The sequence below is a fragment of the Stegostoma tigrinum genome, chromosome 1 (genome assembly GCF_030684315.1).
Source record: "Stegostoma tigrinum isolate sSteTig4 chromosome 1, sSteTig4.hap1, whole genome shotgun sequence".
Lineage (NCBI taxonomy): Eukaryota > Metazoa > Chordata > Chondrichthyes > Orectolobiformes > Stegostomatidae > Stegostoma > Stegostoma tigrinum.
Window position 1 is genome coordinate 51144397 of NC_081354.1, and position 22997 is coordinate 51167393.

Genomic DNA, 22997 nt, shown 5'->3' on the forward strand with positions numbered 1-22997 from the left:
TTTGTAGGTTACATGGAGCAGTCCATCTTCCGCACCTACACAGGCCCTAAACCCCACCTCTTCCTCCGTTACATTGATGACTGTATCGGCGCCGTCTCTTGCTCCCCAGAGGAGCTCCATCAGTTCATCCACTTTACCAACACCTTCCACCCCAACCTCAAGTTCACCTGGGCCATCTCCAACACATCCCTCACCTTCCTGGACCTCTCAGTCTCCATCTCAGGTAACCAGCTAGAAACTGATGTCCATTTCAAGCCCACTGACTCCCACAGCTACCTAGAATACACCTCCTCCCACCCACCCTCTTGCAAAAATTCCATCCCCTATTCCCAATTCCTCCGCCTCTGCCGCACCTGCTCCCACGATGAGGCATTCCACTCCTGCACATTCCAGATGTCCACGTTCTTCAAGGACCACAACTTTCCCGCCGCAGTGGTCGAGAACACCCTTGACCGCGTCTTCCGCATCTCCCGCAACACCTCCCTCACACCCCACACCCACCCCCAGAGGATCCCCCTCGTCCTCACATACCACTCCACCAACCTCCAGATACAACGCATCATCCTCCGACACTTCCGCCATCTACAATCCGACCCCACCAACCAAGTAATTGTTCCATCCCCACCCATGTCTGCCTTCCGGAGAGACCACTCTCTCCGCAACTCCCTTGTCCGCTCCACACTCCCCTCCAACCCCACCACACCCTGCACCTTCCCCTGCAACCGCAGCAAGTGCTCCACTTGCCCCCACACCTCCTCCCTCACCCCCATCCCAGGCCCCAGGATGACTTTCCATATCAAACAGATGTTCACCTGCACATCTGCCAATGTGGTATATTGTATCCATTGCACCCGGTGTGGCTTCCTCTACATTGGGGAAACCAAGCGGAGGCCTGGGGGCCACTTTGCAGAACACCTCCGCTCGGTTCGCAATAAACAACTGCACCTCCCAGTCGCGAACCATTTCAACTCCCCCTCCCATTCCTCAGACGACATGTCCATCATGGGCCTCCTGCAGCACCACAATGATGCCACCCGACGGTTACAGGAACAGCAACTCATATTCCGCTTGGGAGCCCTGCAGCCCAATGGTATCAACGTGGACTTCACAAGCTTTAAAATCTCCCCTCCCCCCACTGCATCCCAAAACCAGCCCAGCCTGTCTCTGCCTCCCCAACCCGTTCTTCCTCTCACCCAGCCATTCCTCCCACACCACCTCCATTTCCTACCTACTGACCTCATCCCACCTCCTTGATCTGTCCGTCTTCCCTGGACTGACCTATCCCCTCTCTACTTCCCCACCTATACTGTCCTCTCCACGTATCTTCTTCTCTCTCCATCTTCGGTCCACCTCCCCCTCTCTCCCTATTTATTCCAGAAGCCTCTCCCCATCCCCCTCTCTGAAGAAGGGTCTAGGCCCGAAACGTCAGCTTCTGTGCTCCTGAGATGCTGCTTGGCCTGCTGTGTGCATCCAGCTCCACACTTTGTTGTCTTGGTTTTGGGATGCGGTGGGGGAGGGGGAGATTTTGAGGCTGGTGGGGTCCACGTTGATGCCATTGGGCTGCAGGGAACCCTGTGGCTCAGTGGTGTCAGTGTGGACTTCGCCAGCTTCGGGGTCTCCCCTTCTCCCACCACATCCCAAGACCAGCCCAGTTCATCCCCTCCCCCCACTGCATCACACAACCAGCCCAGCTCATCCCCTCCCCCCACTGCATCACAAAACCAGCCCAGCCTGTCTCTACCTCCCCAGCCTGTTCTCCCTCTCACCCATCACTTCCTCCCACCTCATGCCGCACCTCCATTTCCTACCTACTAACCTCATCCCACCTCCTTGACCTGTCCGTCTTCCCTGGACTGACCTATCCCCTCCCTACTTCCCCACCTATACTCTCCTCTCCACCTATCATCTTCTTTCCATCTTCGGTCTGCCTCCCCCTCTCTCCCTATTTATTCCAGTTCCCTCTCCCCATCCCCCTCTCTGAAGAAGGGTCTAGGCCCGAAACGTCAGCTTTTGTGCTCCTGAGATGCTGCTTGGCCTGCTGTGTTCATCCACTTTGTTATCTAACTCTCTAGCTGCTTTCTGTAAGAAGCCACAGTAAAAAGTTCTTAAATAAAGCTTCCATTTCACTCTGTAAATATTCTTGGACAGCACAATGAGACCAAAAATATTAACTTCAACAAGTCTTATAAATCTGATGCTAATCCAAACCATTAAGAGTTGCATTTGAATTGAATTCTACACTATGTAACCACTCATTAACAGACAGTCTGACTAGTGACTCATCTCAAAAATTAAACCACACTCTCACATTAGAATACCTTGTATCCAGGGCCAAGTTGATATATTGCAAATATCTGTGCTGCATTTAGAGCTTCAGCAAAGACATAAACTGCTCCAAGTTGCCCACAGAATACTCTGTTCGCATCTGCTGTTTCTGAAGATCCAAGGAAACATTTATCAAATGTCTAAAAATGTAAACAGATGTAAATTATAAAATTATTAATGTGTACATTTTGCACTTCACTCAAATTCTGATTTCTTAAGATGGTAATTTACAGAACTAATTGTTTTTAAGAATGTTTTAGCATTTGATAAGCTGCATTATTTCATGTGACCTTCTATATTTCTCTGGTATGAAGGGCAGCATTTTCTTAATTAAATCTTTAACATAGTTGTACAGGTACTACTTTCTATACATTCTTCCTGTTAGTAGCACAAAGGTAACCAGATTGGGGGATTAGTGTGTCAAGGATAACTACAGTGCAAGAAAACTACTGTTAATTAGGAAATATTTCATATATTTAGAATTAATTTAGGAACCAAATCTCACTGAGTCTAAGCAATACTTCTGTGAAGCCCACACATGGTATGTTGTAATTTTGTCAACACTTCTTAACCTAAAAAAAATTGCTTCACTTTAACCCATAAGATATCCTGGGAGAAAACACATCATTCTCAAATTAACCAGACAAATAACTGCTCACCAAGTGGTAACAGAATTAATGATACTAATTATTATTTACGGTAATGCTTCTAAAGTGGGAGTCAGGACCCAAGAGGAATCACAAGCTGAAAACTTGGCATTGCAACCTCCAAAACAGGAATGGCTGCTGTCAAGTTCTAAGCCACCCTCCACACAGACAGACCCTACTACTCAGTTCTCAGGTTTCACAGAGGAGTTAAAACAATTTAAGCTTCAAAATGGGGTCCAGCGAGAAAAAGGTTTGGGAAGCAGTCATTTATGATAAAGAATTAGATGCATACAAGGACTTTGTTGTCCAATACATTATCCACCAGCCACATGTGGGTATTGCTTTGTCTGATTATATATTAAGTAATAGGCATACTATAATTGTATGTGATACAATTAACATGGCACATACCTGGACACTTTAGCCTTTTTATAAATCTTTCTGTAAATGTGGCAAGAAAGAGAGTGGAGCATGCAATTGCTTTTAAGCTGTTGGTGTTCTATTTCCTTTTTGCCTGAACAAGGTCAGGTTTTTTGTAAGTATACAATCATTTGTGCAAGCGGTTTACTCTTAGAGAGATAATCCTCCTTAGTACAACAAAATACTTCCTGACTTTCAGAACCTATTTTGTGTCATATATTGGGAGAAAATAATTATGTAGGTAAAGGAATTCCCAGAAACACAGAAAGTAGGACTAAGTAATTCGGTCCTTTGAGCCTGCTCCACCATTCAACATGGTCATGGCTGATCATCCAGCTCAGTACACTGTTCCCACTTTCTCCTTGTACTCTTTGATCAATTTAGCCCTGAGAACAAATATCTAACTCCTTGAAAACATTGTGGTAGAGAATTCAATAGGTCCACCGCTCTCTGGTCAAAGACATTTCTCCCTGTTTCAGTCCAAAATGGTCTACCCTGTACCTTTATACTGAGACCCCAATTTCAAGAACATCCTTCAAACTTAGACCAATCCAAAGAGGGAACAAGGATGGAGGCATGATTTTCAGTTAGGGGATTATAATCTTGAATGCTGAGGATTTCAACAACTACTTTGCACTCAGCATACACCTTGATAAAACTATCATGCTAGCCTAGACAATGCTTTCCTCAAAATATTGAAGGCATATTTTCAGCAATGAAGAAGCTAGCACAAGTAGCATATTTTCTTCTCAAGAAATACTTGTATTATGAAAATAATGTGAACAATACATTCAAATATATCTGAGATAGAACAGAGAACATAGAACATAGAACACAGAACAGTGCATCACAGCACAGTACAGGCCCTTCGGCCCACAATGTTGTGCCAAACTTTTCCTCTAAATCTAAGGTCTATCTAACATCCACCCTACTTTATACTATCATCCATATGCCTATCTAAATGCCCCTAATGAGGCCGACTCCACTAGCCTCTCCGGCAATGCATTCCATGCCCCTACCACTCTGAGTAAAGAAACTACATCTGACGTCTCCCCTACACCTACCTCCACTCGCTTTAAAACTACACCCCATCGTAATAGATATCTCCACCCTAGGAAAAAGATACCAAAACCCTTTTGCAGTATTCATGAATTAGATGGGCTATTTCAATTTCAGATATTTCACGTTTATTAGACTCACTTGACTCAAGCGCACAATCTTTAAGTTAGCATAAAAGATTAAGCAATTTACTATTGAATCATGTTCGTCTTCATCAAGTTGAAATTTTAAAATCTTTACTTTTGTGTAAAAATATTTTGCACACTTTTGGAAATTTTCAGGTTCCAGCTATTGCAAAATTTTTAAGAAAGGTCAAAAAAGGAAGAAAAGCACATCTTATCATAACATTACTTGAAAATAATTAAGAATCAATTCCAAAATTGCCTCAAAATACTTCCGTAGGCACACTATTAAATTAAACATCTAATTTTCATTATCAGCATATTTCCATCTTGCAAAAGAAACAAAGCCAGTAAATGGAAAACCAGAACTATGGATACACCTCTGGGAGACCTAAGCTTAAATTCCAGTTCCAAGGAACATTTGCACTCAAGGAACTAAGTCTACCATGTTTTTTAATGAATCAAAACAATGCAGCAAGAAAACAGAGCAGTAATTGTGAAAATATCTATGGACTGGGATCTATTCACTCAGCCACTGATGGATGTACATGGAATAGTGTAGGTTAGATGGGCTTCAGATTGGTATTACAGGTCGGCACAACATCGAGGGCCGAAGGGCCTGTACTGTGCTGTAACGTTCTATGTTCTATGTTCTATGAGTTCAAATTGAATTAACTTTCAAAAGTGGGAACCAATAATTTAACAGGTCATTAAGCCGTTAAAAATTTTTCCAATGGTGTGATTTCCATTGCAATGTTATAAAATGTCACCAGGAATATGCAGAATTAAAGCAAAAGAATTCAGGTAAACATAGTTTAAAAAAATTTACATTTGAACATAAAATTCATGAACTGACCCCTAAGTAATTGGAAGGTTTTCAAGTTGCAAATGTATACTGCTACTTACATCACTAGTATTCACAAGCCATGTAATCTCTCCAAAAGATGCCAGTTCACCATTCACATAGCACCGGATCTCGCTGTTCTTCCAACGATTGTAAATATGTATAATAGTCACCATGTACCACTATAATAAAGAATTTCCAATTTAGTTTTGTTATATTTTAAACAATTCACTTAACACCAAATATCTGGCACAGTAAACAGAGGCATATTTCTTCATATGACTGTACAAAATGAAACAAATATTTATTATATTGTAGCTTTTATTTGATTTATTAGTTCTCCAACTAATTATCATTACTGCTATTTAAAAATACTACAGGGTTCTTCAACCATAGCAATTCAAGAAAGCAACTTTAGCATTTCTAATACTGCAATGAACCATTTGAACAACTTATATGGGAAAGAAACTGGCTGAAGTAGAAATGATCAATAAATAATTTTGGTCACTGTTTTTTAAAAACACATTTACAAATTTCAGAGTGATGTTCATGGCACAGACATTCTATTTCGAGTGTTGGTATCACAAGTTCATTGTACTTGGGCAGACAACAGAGCTGTCAAGTGAATAGCAAACACAAATTAGCCCCCTGGCCACAAGTCATTCTACATAAATATTAAAAGGCTATTCATCATATCTCATCCCCTAAATCTGATCTTCTCAGCACCTATACCCTTGTTGACCTCAAGTAACTAAATTGCTCTGTGCTTCAAATTTAAAAATTCCCATCTTGTTTAAACTACACCATAACATCACAGCACATCCCACACACACTCTCAAGAATCTCCTCCAATTTTACAATCAGTGCCCCCACACATCCTACCTCCTTCCACATTGTCCTAAGTCTACATTTCTCAGATTCCAGCCTCTTCGATATTCATCCTTCCTCCCTTTAATCAAATCTTTCCATTTTTCTTTGCTTGAAGCCAAAAGGTAACACTGAGACATAGTAGCAAACAACAGCCATTCCTCATTTTTATTCAGGTGAACCAGAGCAACTGAAGTTGATAACCCAGTAAACACAGCATCACAGTTGGATGCAAACATCGTCCTCTTCAGACACACATTTATACTACTTTAGTGTAAAACCAGCACATGCAGTTAAGTAAAGTTCTTTGCCAACCAAGGCAAATTCTAGTATCATGGCAAGCGGTTCGTTGAGACTGACACCAAATACATTTTGGACTCAATATATCTGTATAGTTAAGTAACACATTAGGCAGTGGTCCTATCCTATGAATAAGTTCAAACTTCCTGTTTGAAAAAAATCGCTTCAAGTGGCCAGCTTTAAGCAAAGGCAGTTCAAAACTCAGCATTACATTAGTTGAGGACAAAGAAAAAATATGAATTTTGAGATTACATAGTCCACATGGGTATAGTAAGTAATTTAATTTCTTGAAAGGTGATCTTCTGCAATCACAATAAGTATATCAGGTGATGAATACTTGCCTTCTGGGGCTTGAAGTCATACTTTACACAATGCTGAAATCCTTTTCCTTTTGATTTTATTGATGTCACAATCAAACAACCGCCAACAAAATGAGCAGAATATCCAAGTCCTTTATTAGTACGAAAGCTAATGAAAAGAACAAGCTTTTTAATCAACACTTCTAGCTTAAAACAAAATCAAATCAACTCAAGTAATATTGCAAAATCTGCAAAAAAATGATGACAAATGAAATGACCTAAATTCATAGACCTCTTGCAACATAGCTCATGACCAGTCAAACATTATCGTTCTGCAAAGAGCATTGGAATGTGGGATAGCTGTACTGAAAGGAGTGGACAGCGTGTCAAAGACAGTAAAGCAAAGAAGCAAGTTTTTAAATGAAGTTCTCTGCTCAAAAATAAATAGTAAATAAATAAGCATTCTTGTTCCCTCAGTAATTAACCGAAATCTATGCATGTCTTAGGAAGGAGAGCAACTATTTGCTTAAGATGTTACCTCTGCAAGCTGCCTCATCAGCTCTGGATGCATGCTTATACAGGCAGGATCAAGAAAAACAATGTGAAATTAAACCAAACTAATTTTCACAATTCTATTGCCCAATATTGGATTACCATGTTCAGTGTGGCTAAACAGCTCTGCTTAAGTAAAAATTAAATCTTAAATTAAAACTTTAATTAAAACGGCAGTGAAATACTGTGAATGTTGGAAATGTGAAGTAAAAACAAGTGCTAAGAAAACTGAGAAAACAAGGTGACCACTTTGCAGAACACCTATGTTTTGCATAGAAAAGTTACTCCAAGCTCCCGGTTGCTTGCCACTTCAACTCAGCATGCTCCCATTCCAACACTTCTGTCACAGGCCTGCTGAAGTGCTCCAGCGAGCCTCAGCACAAGTTCAAACAACAACATCTCATCTTTCACTTGGGGACCCTGCAGCTTTTAGGACTCAACACGGAATTCAATAACTTTAGAGCCTGATTGCATCCTTCCACATTTTTGAACCCCCCACACTCAGCCCTGTCATGCTTGTTATCACATTATATGGGTTGCTTTCAGTACAGATCACCCACTCTCTCCTACTCTTAGCTCTTAATATCACTTATTCAATTTTTCTTCCATCCTACCCACCTATCTATAATCTCCTTGCTTACGTACCCTTTTCATATCTGTGTCTCTCAGCTACATCTCCACCTCCCTCCTCACATCTCCTTTTCCCTCCAAACCCTAAAACTTCACCTTCAGCAAAAATACCACCTTTACCCAGCTCCAAACAGTTCAGATGAAGAGTCTCCAGATTCAAAACATTAACTCTACTTTCATCCCACAAATGCTGCCGGACCTGCTGAGTTTTGCCAGCAATTTCTGTTTTTGTGGCAGAAAATACTCAGCAGGTCAGATCATTCATAAAACGTCAAAAGACCTAAAAAGTTAACTCTGTTCCTTACTGTTATTGTGACTTGACTTGTTGACTGCTTCCAGCATTTTTCAATTTAAAAATCCAGTGCCTGCACACTCAATCTCCTCTTCAAGTGTAAATAGCAACTCAGTCCAAGCTCATTTAACCAACAGTGACAAGGGCCATAAAAGACTTCAATCAGGTATAGATGGGTTGAACAAAGTGTAGGCAGGCAAGTGAACAGAATAAATGTAATATTAGTTAAGCATACAATAATGTATTTTCAAGGTACGAATGGCAGAAAACTTGACAGACAGTGAAGGAAGGATATGGCTGAACTCAATAGGGCTCTAATACAATTCTATGGAGACTCTAATGTCAGTGTATAGTGTAATGCAAACAAACATTCAAGAGAAAAGTAATGTTAATTCATACAAAACATTAGTTAGGCCTCAAATACAAGTCTTTGTGCAGTTTGAACAGTCCATTATCAAAAGGCATGAAAACTGAAAAGAGCAGGCGATAAAATCTATATCAGAGAGGAGAACAGACTTGAGATAACAATTATTTCTAATGTCACAAAGAATGTCAATACATTTAAAAGGAAGTGACAGAATAACTAAGGAAAGCCAATTCCTTTACCTGAGGTGTCAGTGGCCATGGACCTTCAATTTTAATTAGTCATACAAAGAGGAAAAAGCCTAGGAAAAATTCCTTCACACAACAGGAATATCTTTGTCCTAAGAATATTAACTAAAACATAGAAATAGAGCAAAATGGAAAGCTATAGAGAGAAAATAGGGCAGGACAATTAATTTTGTGTTGTTCCACTACAACAAAGTTCAACCCCTGCAGCTGTTGATTGTAGAACAGTAAATGCTACTGCAATAAGGTTCTATGTTACAAATAGAAACATGGCACATAGATGTTGCCATAATTTCTAGAGAATAATTCCAAGTATAAGCAAGACTTTACATTTGTTTAACAAGTTCACTGACCTATCCATTCTTCAATCTGACTGGATTAAAAATCCATCAATATAAATACTAATGTGTCATTCATTCTTCACAGAAAGTTTCTACATATTACTGTACCTCCTTCATTCAGTCATTTTGTTTTTCTTAAAATTAAAAGGAGAGACAACTTCACCATAAACGGTCAAGTACACTGAGTGGAAACGAAATATCAGGTTTGAGGCATAGCATTAAACCACGGGGTTAAAGCAGCAATTGTCAAATTGTGCAATCGAGACTACACCCTACAATGGTATTGGCCCACATGGTATTTTGTCTTGCTTGTCTATCATTCTCTCTACAGGTGTAGCTGTTCGTACTTCAGTGAGTCCCAAATCCTAGCCCCAACCATAAAACCAGAAGCAAGGGCTCCACTGCTGACCTTCAGTATGTCTGCATCTAACTCCTGTACTTTAGTGCCACTGATTGACCTGGGTTCCAACATCAGACACTTCAAGACTCAAACTGCAACTCTGCTGCTTCTTAGCATAGAAACATAGAAAATTAGGTGTGGGAGTAGGCCATTTGGCCCTTTGATCTAGAACGACCATTCAGCACGATCATGGCCAATCATGCAATCTCAGTATCCCTCTTTCTCTCCGGACCCCTTGATCCCCCTGGCCATAAAGGCGGCGTCCAGCATCCTCTTGAATACATCTAATGAACTGGCTCCAACAGCTTCCTGTGGGAGAGAATTCCACAGGTTCACAACTCTGAAGAAATTCGGAGTCATCTCAGACCTGAATGGCTCACCCCTTATTCTCAAGACTGTAACTCCCAGTTCTGAGCATCGCCAACATCGGGAACATTCTTCCCACATCTAGCCTGTCCAGTCTGATGAGGATTTTATATATTTCTGAGATCTACCCTCATTCTTCTAAATTCCAGCGAGTACAAGCCTAGTCAATCCAGTCTTTCCTCATATGTCAGTCCTGCCATCCTAAGTATCAGTCTGGTGAACCTTTGCTGGACTCCCTCAACAGCAAGAACATCCTTCCTCAGAGTACGAGATCAAAACTGTGCATAATACTCAAAGTATGGCCTCACCAAGACACCCTTACTCCAATATTCAAATCCTCTCGCTATGGAGGACAGCATGGCATTAACCTGCATGCCAACTTTCAGCAACTGTTCCACCATGACACCTGGGCCTTGTGACACGTCACCTTCTCCTAAACTGCCACCATTCAGGTAATAATCTGCTAAGCTGCTTTTGTGACCAAAGTGGATGGCCTCACATTTATTCACAAAGTTACATTTGCCAAGTATATGCCCAGTCAGCCTGCAGACTCTCAGCACCCTCCTCACAGCACACACTGTCATCCAGCTTCATGTCATCTGCAAATTTGGAGATATAGTATTCAATTCATTTGTCCAAATTGTTAACTTACATCATGAAGAGCTGGGGTCCCAGCACTCAACCCTACGGCAGCCCAGTTGTCTGCGACTCTGAAAAGGACCCATTTATTCCAACTCTCTGCCTCCTGTCTGCCATGGAGTTCTCTATCCATATCAATACATTATTTCCAATAACTCGAGCTTTAATTTTCTTCACTAATCTTATGTGGAGGCATGTCAAAAGCCTTTTCAAAGCCCAGATAAATAGACAATAGCTACTGATTCACCCTTGTCCAATCGACTGGTGTGGAGGTGCCGGTATTGGACTAAGATGGAGAAGGTCAGAAATCAAATAAAACCAGGTTATAGTCCACAAAGGTTTCTTCCTCTCCATGCCTCCACTTTGTGCCTTCAAACAACCACAAAACCTGAAACAGACCATTGTTCGCAGCAAACTACCCATTCGTCGGGACAACATGGACAACAACGCGATGCAACACGGTCACGGCAAACTCTACCAGGGATATTAGATCTTCGATATGGGTGCGACCATCACACGGAGGATTACCACCCAGCACGTGCACGGCAGATATGCAAGTGACTCGGCCAACATTATCCATCTCATATACGGCAGGCAAGAATGCTTCGAGCCATGTTATATAAGCAACACCGCACACTCAATATGACAACTGATGAAGGGACACAAAGCAACAATCACCAAGAGGAAAGCTCCCATGCAGAAAGGGAACAATTCAGCAGTCAAGGACATTTCACTTTGGATCTTCGGGTAAACTTCTTCAAAGGGGGACTCTTGGGATACACAACAAGGCAGAGTTGCTGAAAAGCAAGCAAACGCAAGACGGAGGCCTGAACAGTGATCTCCTTTTCATGCCACACGACAGGGGACACCACCAAACAGAAACTCCCAATTCCTTCCAGCACGTGATACACACATGCATTCACACACACAGCCCAGGCCTCTCCCTGAAAGCATACACAGCCACACCGCCCCGAGCACACCAATGCTCTCTCACCGCGCGCGCACACCTCCATCTCTCCCAGCACCCGCAAACACCACGCGGCACCCGCCACACGCACCCCTCTCCCCGCACCCGTACATACACTCAGACAAACACGGGCCCCGCTTTCTCCCAGCACGCGCGCAGACACGCAGCACTCCCATCGTTCCCCACTCTCACACGCAGCCTCGCAGCATGCGCACACACACGCAATCCCAACCAATCAATCCACGCACACACATGCAGCACCCTTCTCCCAGCACACACACACAGCAACACTTCTCTCCCCGCACCCCCACACATACGAAGCACACCCGCACTCCCCACCGACACACACACACACACACCCGAGCCCGCGCGCGCTCCCCTCCCACGCTCCCCTATACATACATACACTCCCCTATACATACATACATACACTCCCCTCACTCCACACACACACTCCCCTCACCCGCAAACACGCCCCCAGGCACAGGCAACACCTCCCCTCCCCCGCAAACGCGCCCGCGTCCACACACGCATGCCCCCTCCCCTCCCCCGCAAGCGCGCCCGCGTCCACACACGCATGCCCCCTCCCCTCCCCCGCAAACGCGCCCGCGTCCACACACGCATGCCCCCTACCCTCCCCCGCAAACGCGCCCGCGCCCCCTCCCCTCCCCCGCAAACGCGTCCACCCGCCCGCGCCCCCTCCCCCCCTCCCCCGCAAACGCGTCCACCCGCCCGCGCCCCCTCCCCCCCCCCGCAAACGCGTCCACCCGCCCGCGCCCCCTCCCCTCCCCTCCCCCGCAAACGCGTCCAACCGCCCGCGCCCCCTCCCATCCCCTCCCCTCCCCCGCAAACGCGTCCACCCGCCCGAGCCCCCTCCCCTCCCCTCCCCCGCAAACGCGTCCACCCGCCCGCGCCCCCTCCCCTCCCCTCCCCCGCAAACGCGTCCACCCGCCCGCGCACCCTCCCCTCCCCTCCCCCGCAAACGCGTCCACCCGCCCGCGCCCCCTCCCCTCCCCCGCAAACGCGTCCACCCGCCCGCGTCCCCTCCCCTCCCCCGCAAACGCGTCCACCCGCCCGCGTCCCCTCCCCTCCCCCGCAAACGCGTCCACCCGCCCGCGCCCCCTCCCCTGCAAACGCGTCCACCCGCCCGCGCCCCCTCCCCTCCCCCGCAAACGCGTCCACCCGCCCGCGCCCCCTCCCCCGCAAACGCGTCCACCCGCCCGCGCCCCCTCCCCTCCCCCGCAAACGCGTCCACCCGCCCGCGCCCCCTCCCCCGCAAACGCGTCCACCCGCCCGCGCCCCCTCCCCTCCCCCGCAAACGCGTCCACCCGCCCGCGCCCCCTCCCCTCCCCCGCAAACGCGTCCACCCGCCCGCGCCCCCTCCCCTCCCCCGCAAACGCGTCCACCCGCCCGCGCCCCCTCCCCTCCCCCGCAAACGCGTCCACCCGCCCGCGCCCCCTCCCCTCCCCCGCAAACGCGTCCACCCGCCCGCGCCCCCTCCCCTCCCCCGCAAACGCGTCCACCCGCCCGCGCCCCCTCCCCACACCCGCAAACGCGCCCACGCACACACACCCCCTCCCCTCCCCCGCAAACACGCCCACGCACACACACACCCTCCCCTCACCCGCAAACGCGCCCACGCACACACACCCCCTCCCCTCACCCGCAAACGCGCCCACGCACACACACCCCCTCCCCTCACCCGCAAACGCGCCCACGCACACACACCCCCTCCCCTCACCCGCAAACGCGCCCACGCACACACACCCCCTCCCCTCACCCGCAAACGCGCCCACGCACACACACCCCCTCCCCTCACCCGCAAACGCGCCCACGCACACACACCCCCTCCCCTCACCCGCAAACGCGCCCACGCACACACACCCCTCCCCTCACCCGCAAACGCGCCCTCGCACACACACCCCCTCCCCTCACCCACAAACGCGCCCTCGCACACACACCCCCTCCCCTCACCCACAAACACGACCACGCACACACACCCCCTCCCATCTCCCGCAAACACGCCCACGCACACACACCCCCTCCCCTCAACCGCAAACGCGCCCACGCACACACACCCCCTCCCCTCACCCGCAAACGCGCTCACGCATACACACTCCCCCCACCCGCAAACACACACCTACACCCTCTCTTCCCTCACACACAAACACACACTCCCTTAACCACTGCACCCCCAACACACAATCTCCCCTACCTCCACCAACCTACGCACCACCTCACCTGACCATAGCTGATTATCCGACTCAATATCCTGTTCTTGCTTTCTCCTCATATTCCTTAACCTCTTTAGTTCGGAGAACCGTATCGGAATTTTAGCTTTTATTAATACAGGGATCTTGTTCCGGAACCAAAAGAGGTTATGCTGCAGCTGTACAAAACTCTGGTGCGGCCGCACTTGGAGTATTGCGTACAGTTCTGGTCACCGCATTATAAGAAGGATGTGGAAGCTTTAGAAAGGGTGCAGAGGAGATTTACTAGGGTGTTGCCTGGTATGGAGGGAAAGCCTTACAAGCAAAGGCTGAGGGACTTGAGGCTGTCTTCATTAGAGAGAAGGTTGAGAGGTGACTTAATTGAAACAGATAAAATAATCAGAGGGTTAGATAGGGTGGATAGGGAGAGCCTTTTTCCTAGGATGGTGATGGCGAGCACAAGGGGGCATAGCTTTAAATTGAGGGGTGAAAGATATAGGACAGATGTCAGAGGTAGTTTCTTTATATAGAGAGTAGTAAGGGAATGGAACACTTTGCCTGCAACGGTTGTAGATTCGCCAACTTTAGGTACATTTAAGTCATCATTGGATAAGCATATGGACGTACACGGAATAGTGTAGGTTAGATGAGCTTCAGATCGGTATGACATGTCGGCACAACATCGAGGGCCGAAGGGCCTGTACTGTGCTGTCATGTTCTACGTTCTATGTTCTATGCATCTCTCTTGTAAACATTCCATGTTTTGGCCTCAACCACTTTCACTGGCAAACATTTTCACAGGCTCCCCATTCACTGGGTGAGCGACTCAATCCTAAATGGCCTACCCCATAACCTTAAGACTGTGAGCATTGGTTCCGGACACCCTGGTCATCAGGATCATCATATTGAGGTTTATCCTGTCTGATCCTGTTCCAACTTCATGATTCTATGAGCTCCCCTCCACTAATTCTTCAAAATTCCAGTGGATATACTCCTCAACAAATCAGGCTTTTGTCAAACATCTATACTGCCATCCCACATTTTAGTCTGGTAAATGTTCAGTGCAGTCCCTCCGTAGCCAGACTTTCCTGCCCCAGATAAGGATTTCTCTCCTAGGCCTACTGCAGTGTTCCCGTCAAATGCAAATCAAAATCAGGAAGAACATTTCACTTTCTGCATCCTTTGAACACAACATTGAATTCAATAATATCACTCCAAGAGCTCTGTCCTGCATTTTGATGTATTTCCCATGTCCCCAAACAAGTATCGGTTTCATATCTGCATGATTCTGCTTCAGCCAGAACTGATGCTTGTTCCATTAACATCAACTATTGGCATTTAAGCCAATTGCGTTGTTGCTTCTCAACAAGGTGTTTGATAAAGGTACCACACAATAGGCCACTTAAAAGCACATGTTTTGAGGCTAGTATGTTAGCATGAATTGAAGATTGCTAACTACTAAAAGACAGAGCATTGGGTAAAAAGGGAATATTTTCAGGATGGCAACATGTGGCTGGTGGAGTGCTATAGGGATCAATACTGGGGACATAATATTCAATGTACATTAGTGACTTGGATGTGGGATCTCATTGCACTGATGCAAAGTTTGCAGATGACAGAAAAGTGGGAAGGCAAGTCGTGAGTCTACAGAGGGATATATCTAGACAGGTTAAGTGAGAGTGTGCAAAAACTCGGCAGATTAAATATAAATATGGAACGTGATAATATGCATTTTGGCAATTTGAATATGAAGAGCTGAACATTATTTAAATGGGGAAAGACAGTAGAAGGTTGCAGCATAGAACGAAGGATTTGGGGATTCTCATGCATGAATCACCAAAGGCTGGCATCTAAAATTAGTGATCAACAGGCAAGACAAATAAAACATCAGCCTTTATTCCAACAGGAATACAGTATAAATCTGGGGAGATCTAGGCATATTGTACAAGATACCAGTCAGGCCACACCGGGAATACCATGAACAGTTTTGGTTCCTTTACTGAATGGGGAGATATATTGGTATTGGAGACAGCCTAAAGAAGGTTCACTAGGTCATTTCCGCGTTTGAGAGAGATTAAGTAGCTTGGACCTGTGTTCATTGGAGTTTAAAAGGATGAAAGGAGACCTTATATAAAAAACATAAGATTCTTAAGGTGCCTCAGAGGATAGATTCAGAGAGGGAATTTCCCATGGAGGGACATTCTAGGACCACTGGGCAGAATCTCAGAGTATGGGGCCACCAGCTTAAGTCAGAGAAACAAGGAGGAACTTTTTCTCTCAGAAATCAGTCTGTGGAATTAGTTATTGGAGAGGGTTAACACAGCTGGGTCATTAACATATTTATGGCTGAAATAGATTTTTAATGAGTAAGAAACCAAGGGTTCTGACTTCTGATCTTACAAAATTAGCCAAGCCACCAAAAGTATATATTTACAATTAGCTTCACTTTACGGTTACTGTCAAAACAGTTACAAAGATTGGAAATTTATTTTTCAATATTGTGACCACTTCTCATCAGTCATGTTTTAACAGTCCTCACTCTAGTCTAAATCAAGCAGTGGGCCGAAAAGCATTCCATTTTGTATATGGGTAGGAAAAGCAAGCAAGCAAATTTGCAGGATCATATTACAGATTTCATTAAGTGATCAAGCAATAGTACTGACTGTTGTACATGGAATGTCCAGATTCACCAGATACTTGTAATAGGTGTGAATTAAGGAAAGAGACAAAAGAACACCTTCAGAATATCAGAAAAAATAACCTCATATGCACTTACCAATACAAGTAAGGCTTGTCTTTATTCACATTGATATTGTTCAAAGGATCCATTCGAAGCCATGTGTGAAAAGTGAAGCCATTCTGATAAGGCCACTTAGCAATTGGAGGCAGAGCTATTGCCTGAAATACAAAACCTTTCCAGTAAATATTTCTGATATTTTTCAATATTTTGTTCCTCCTCAGATACTCGTTGTCATGCATGATTCAGGCAAATAGAAGAGAAAAAGGTACACATTTTCATTACCCATCAACCAGTAAATAAATTAACAAGTATGACAGGAGAAAGTTTGCTACTAAATTTCATCATCCACCTTTAAGGCATAAAATCTGCCACCCTTTTCTGGTACTGTCCACATGCATCTTCAGGTCCACAGTGGTGCACTCTTAAGCACCCTCAGAAATGGCCCAGGAAGCCCCTCAGGTCAAACAGCAATTTAAAGATGGGCAATAACTGCTGGCCTGAGCAGTGATATCCACATCCCATGAAAGAATGAATTAAGGGGAATCAAAGGTGACATGTAAAGGGCACATAAGTGGACATGAGGAATATCGGATCAGTTGTGTGTCTTTTTAATAGCACAGCAGACTTGAGTGGCTGAATGGCTTTCACGCGTTCTTGTTTCTTTATTTTTTTTGATATATTTTTAGCAAATACACCACTGTGCAAATTAAGAGTACAATTAATTCACTGACTCATGTATAGCATATTAATTGTCTCCACATTTTTGCAAATAGGAACTGTATTTAATTTAGTGTAAGCTCTCCTTCCACAGTTGAATTTGCTCATAATGATCACTGCTTTTGCTGTCTCATCAGCACCTTGTACAGTTATATTAAGACATCCTTACTCTTGTACTCTAACCCCCTTGAAATAAGGGCCAACAGTACACCTGCAAATATCCTTAAGTGAAGAATTAATGTACATTTAAGATAAATAAGACTCTTCAAGAAATAAATTCATGAATGTCTGACATTTATATTAAATGCAAAACATTTGGATATTTCTCGTCTCAGGTCATGTACAAGCAGAGATGCAAGAGTTGCACTAATTACAGGAGCTGAAACTTCAGATTGCAAGGCACGTATAGGACCTGGGGTCACTAAGTACAGCTGCAAAACAGAGAAATATGTGCATAGTAATCAGTTAAGAGGTGGTTACTCCAAACATTGTAAAAAGGATTACTTCATTTATTTTAAGAAATTTACCTGTCACTCATTGCAAGTGTGTTTATTCAGCTATTTGTTCAAACAGTGGGAGACATCCACTTGCAAGTGAACCAGAAACAAAGAGTGTGCACAAATGAAAATTGGTCTAGTAGCTGATTGACAATCAGTCAGCATTCCCCACACTAATGACAAAGTCTGCCAGTGGCTCCAAAGCAGCTGAACAGGTCATGGATGTGACTGTTTGAATCAGAAGGTATTGGGCCTCTGTAAAGGACAGTGCTTTCCTTTTACTGAGGTTAAAAAAAATTCAAGCCTGAAGAAAACTAATTTATTTTTCTCATCAGTTGCTGTAAATTATGGCTTTTGACCAAAATGTCAGAAATATTAAAAGGTGTAAATCAGTTGCCCTGTGCCTCCTGCAAGCAAGTGAAGACACCTGGAGAAGGAAGATTGAGGAACAGCAGGATCTGTTAAGTGAAAAGTATCACTTCAGCTAACTGTGGGCAAAATCTTTCCATCTGCCAATGACGTTCATGTATTTATTCTTGTGTCCATCTGTCAGTATGTCGGGAAAGTTATAAGGGGTTAGAGTTTTAACTAGATGTTGGAAGTTCATCTGTACTAGCATCAATTCATTTCCAAAAGAAGTTGTAGTAATTATTAGGTTCAGGCACCCATTTCATACTGTCTTTCAATTTGGGAATAAAAGACAGGTACTTTGGGGAATTTTATATACGTCTGGAAAATCTTTAATTTTTTGAGACAATTCTAGGAATAAAAGGACTTGATTTCCAGCATGCTACACAACTGAGGCAGAGCACAAAGACTTCTTTGGGTAAGCCAGCAAGAGGTTGAGCCTGGAAGCAGAGACAATCATCTTGAGACATCCATGTGCACTGAAATGGCCCATCTCGGGTGAAGTGACAGCAGCCCAGACAACAGGTCTTCGCTCCCTTGATTTGGGAGGGTGAAAAATGCCAAACATCAGCATTTCGTTGCCATTCTATATTCATATTTAAAATTTGAGGCAGTCCCTTCAAATAAATTACCAACTAATGCTGCACAAATTCACACGAGTAGTCACTTAGGAGCAGTGATAGGTAAATAAAGCCCACAGAATTGTGAAACACAAGGATTTCCCAGCAGTCAATGCAAGAGGAAAAAAATCTTTGGTTGCAGGGCAAAGTGCCAGCGGTGGTGGGGCTGAAGGGGAATGTGGAGCAGACGTGGGAGTCATGGAGAGAGTGGAACTTCCGGAAAGCACCTAAGAGTGGGGAGGGAAAAAGGCTTTGGTAGTGGGGTCAGATTGCAGATGGCAGAGGGCAGAAATGTCAGAGGATGATGCGGTGGATTTGGAGGTTGGTGGGGTGGTACATTTTGACAAGGGGGATTCTGTTTTGGTTATTATTGCGGATAAGAGGTGTGAGGGATGAGTTGCAGGAAATGCGGAGACACGGTCGAGGGCATTTTCGATCACTGTGGAGGGGAGGTTGAGGTTCTTGGAAAAAAAAGACATCTGGAATGTTTGGGAGTGGAATGTCTCATCTCGGGAGCAGATGCGGCGGAGGCGAAGGAATTGGGAATGGGGGTGGCCTTTTTACAGGAAGGTGGGTGAGAGGAGGAATATTCTAGGCAGTTGTAGGAGTCGGTAGGCTTAAAATGGATATGGTTTCCAGGTGGATGCCAGAGATGGAGACAGAGAGGTACTGTATGCGTTGTTCCCATTGTGGCCTCCTCTACATTGGGGAAACCAAGCGGAGGCTTGGGGACCGCTTTGCAGAACACCTACACTCAGTTTGCAACGAACTACACCTCCCAGTCACAAGTCATTTCAACCCCCAACTCCGACCCACTAACCTCATCCCGCCTCCTTGACCTGCCCGTCCTCCCTGGACCGACCTATCCCCTCCCTAACTCCCAACCTACATTCACCTTTACTGGTTCTAACCCAGCCTCTTTGACCTGCCTGTCACCTCTCCACCTATCGGCTCCTCTATCCATCTTCTATCCGCCTCCCCTCATCTCCCTATTTATTTCAGAATCCCCTCCCCTCCCCCATTTCTGAAGAAGGGTCTCGACCCGAAACGTCAAACTTTCCTGTTCCTCTGATGCTGCTTGGCCTGCCGTGTTCATCTAGCTTCACACCGTGTTATCTCAGATTCTCCAGCATCGGCAATTCCTACTATCTCAAACTCGAACTAACTTTTGTTCCTTCTTTTAAGACTTCATAAAAATAATTGCTTTGTGAATTTTTGCACTTTACCTTGTACTGCATGGTAAAACAAAATCAAAAAACTTTTGAACCTATCCAATTAACTATTTTCAAATATGGGTTTTTTTGCCATTTAGGGTGTTCCATAATATATCTCCCTGTAAGTAGTGGGAATTCACTAATTTTCTGCTTAAACACTTGCCTCAATGAAAAGTCTACCTTCTCAAAGGCATTAGCAACAACAAAATGATCAAAAAATCTCAGCACCATTTGACTGACAAACTTTGACAGCACACCTATAATGGATACAACCAACCATATAGGTATAGAATCACAACAGAACAAGGCTATAACTTCCATTTCATTTTCAGTAAAATAAGAAAGCAAACATTTGACAGAACAACTTAGGATGCCTCACTATAAAGAGCAGTTTTCAAATCATAATATAAATTCTAACCTGAATAATTCTCAGATCAAAAATGTAAGCTTTTATCTTACTTATAAAATAAGTAGAGAGCTTTGTAGCATCCAATTTCCATTTTATTTATGATACATTGCATCACCAATAGATGAACAGCTTTCACAAAGACACATGATCTTTTCAAAAAAAGAAAAGAACATTTACACAGAACTGAGCCAAGACTCACCGCAGCACTCTTCCCAGGGAAGCTGAAGAAAGCCTCAGGACTAAGTTTTTGTGGCACCTGTCTCAGTATTGTCAATAATTTCACTGCATGTGGAGGCTGTAAAGAAGAGAGTTTTAAATGAAGATTATTTGAAGGTCAATTTTTTTTAAAAAACAATTCCACCTACACTCATGGATTGAGGAACCTTAGTAACAAAGGTGGCACGGTGGCTCAGTGGTTAACACTGCAGCCTCACAGCACCAGGGACCCGGGTTCGATTCCAGCCTCTGGTGACTGTCTGTGTGGAGTTTGCACATTCTCCCCGTGTCTGCGTGGGTTTTCTCCCACAGTCCAAAAACGTGCAGGCTACGTGGATCGGCCATGCTAAATTGCCCATAGTTTTCAGGGATGTGCAGGTTATAGGGGGATGGGTCTGGGTGGGATGTTTCAAGTGGCGGTGTGGACTTGTTGGGCTGAAGGGCCTGTTTCCACACTGTAAGGAATCTAATCTAAAAAAATTATCAGAAAGGCACTTTATCTTAATCAGAGAATTATAACATGCATGTTAAATGCTACTTAATAGACATTTAAATCAAACCAGTACTCTATATAAATTACTCCCTATCTTTATATTGCGATTTTAAACCACGTATTCAGCAAAATTTCAAGCTCAATTAAATGAATGCCCATTTTCATAAAATGTCATTGTTTTTCTGCAGGAAAATCAGGAATTCAACTTTTGACAATGTTTTAAACTATGAAGTAAAACAAACCTTACCCATTGTTGTCTCTCTCCTTGCACTTTGCTAACTAGTAGTTTCAGCTCACGGACTGTTATGTTGTAGCTCGCCAACACTCCTAACATATCAACAAGTAGATCTGAAATTGAATGTATAGGTGAATTTAAGAAAATAAATTCACCACTCAAATTCAAAACACAAGTTAAAAAGAAACTATGAAGGGATCATACATTTGACAGATACATCATCTGTAGGGATCACCTCTTAAGAGCCAGATCACTTTAAGATTGACTGAAATTTTTGAAAACTTAGAACAGCTAGGTGTTTTCATTGGCGCAGATCTGGTGATGAAGTGGCAACATCATAAAAGGTCCTTCCCAAGATAGGTCAACATTCACGACATTGGGTGTCAGTTAAGGATATCCATGTAAAATGCTTAGAAATCTTACACAGACCAGAACCAGATCAAATTCATTCACTAATTTCAGACCATCTTAAAGTTCTCAATAAAACACTCTTTACTGAATAAGCATCACACAGGAAAGTTTGTAAATACAGAGACAAAACAGAGAATTGCCAGCAACAGCTCTGATATGACACAAGCTGTGGACAGGCCAGAGAAAAATTCAACGTAGTTTTCATTTGAATGTCATCTTCTCTGTACAGGATTGTTAAGGCTCTTCAAGTTTGCTGTAAACTGAAAGTGATTACGTAAATTTGCCAAAAAGGAATAGAACATGCAGCATTTCAGTTCAAATGTTTAATATTAAAATTCTTTACTTCCAAATCTAAAAAGGAGAAACAAGAAAATTAGACTGAATGCAGAATGGATTTCTAATTTATCATTAGTCATTTGTGCTTTTGCCGAAGGAAAGTGCAACCCTCAGGTCTTCTGACAACATTAATTAAAACGTGGAAGGTAATCATGGTCAATTCTACCAAAAAGCATGCTTTTCTTATGTTTCAGGTAATCCATGAGGATGCAAATGAACAGATCTCCCTCTTCTTCTTTGGCCTAACTCTGGCTTACACAAATTATTTTCTTACCATACTCACTATTTCCCATGGAATTTGCTTAATTTTAAAATTCAAATTTATGATTTATCAACAAGTAGCGAACTACTGACGTATTTAAGCTGTAGCAACAACTACTTCATCCAGGTGTCATTATCTTTCTTTATCATTTGATGTGCATTGTTGCTTTGGTAAAATTAAGTGAATTAAATACTTAACTGAGGAATCACCCAGATTTCTTTCAACTTTTGCTTGTTGCAAAGCTCCAACTCTCCTCACCCAACCATTGGCTTTAATTGTCTAGGCTATCAACAATGCAATTTCTTGTTCATGTTTTCACCATATTTCTTTAAAACATGCCTCTGTACCATCATAATCTCCTTGTACCCTTTTGACCAAGCTTCATGGCAGTTCTCCTAAAATCATCTTCTGTATTAACACCAGTTGAGTATTTGCTGTATTCAACCCAAAAGTTCAAATATCCTATTGGATAAGGATGGGAAAAATATAGTCTGGAGACCAAATCCAAACTGGGTCTTAACGGAAAATATTTCTCACCATAAGGTGGTTT

The 22997-nt window shown here is 43.9% G+C and overlaps 1 protein-coding gene across 2 annotated transcripts in view; it reads right to left on the reverse strand.

The window, feature by feature from the left end:
- lrba (LPS-responsive vesicle trafficking, beach and anchor containing) overlaps window positions 1–22997 on the reverse strand; it is an 856602-nt gene that overhangs the window by 789586 nt on the left and 44019 nt on the right. For both annotated transcript variants that reach the window (XM_048526975.2, XM_048526966.2), the window contains exons 3-8: window positions 21451–21551; window positions 20694–20789; window positions 16666–16787; window positions 6926–7052; window positions 5480–5599; window positions 2319–2465 (exon numbers count right to left, since the gene is read on the reverse strand). In XM_048526975.2, coding sequence (XP_048382932.1) covers window positions 2319–2465; window positions 5480–5599; window positions 6926–7052; window positions 16666–16787; window positions 20694–20789; window positions 21451–21551 — 713 coding nt within the window. The remainder of the gene's footprint in view (window positions 1–2318; window positions 2466–5479; window positions 5600–6925; window positions 7053–16665; window positions 16788–20693; window positions 20790–21450; window positions 21552–22997) is intronic.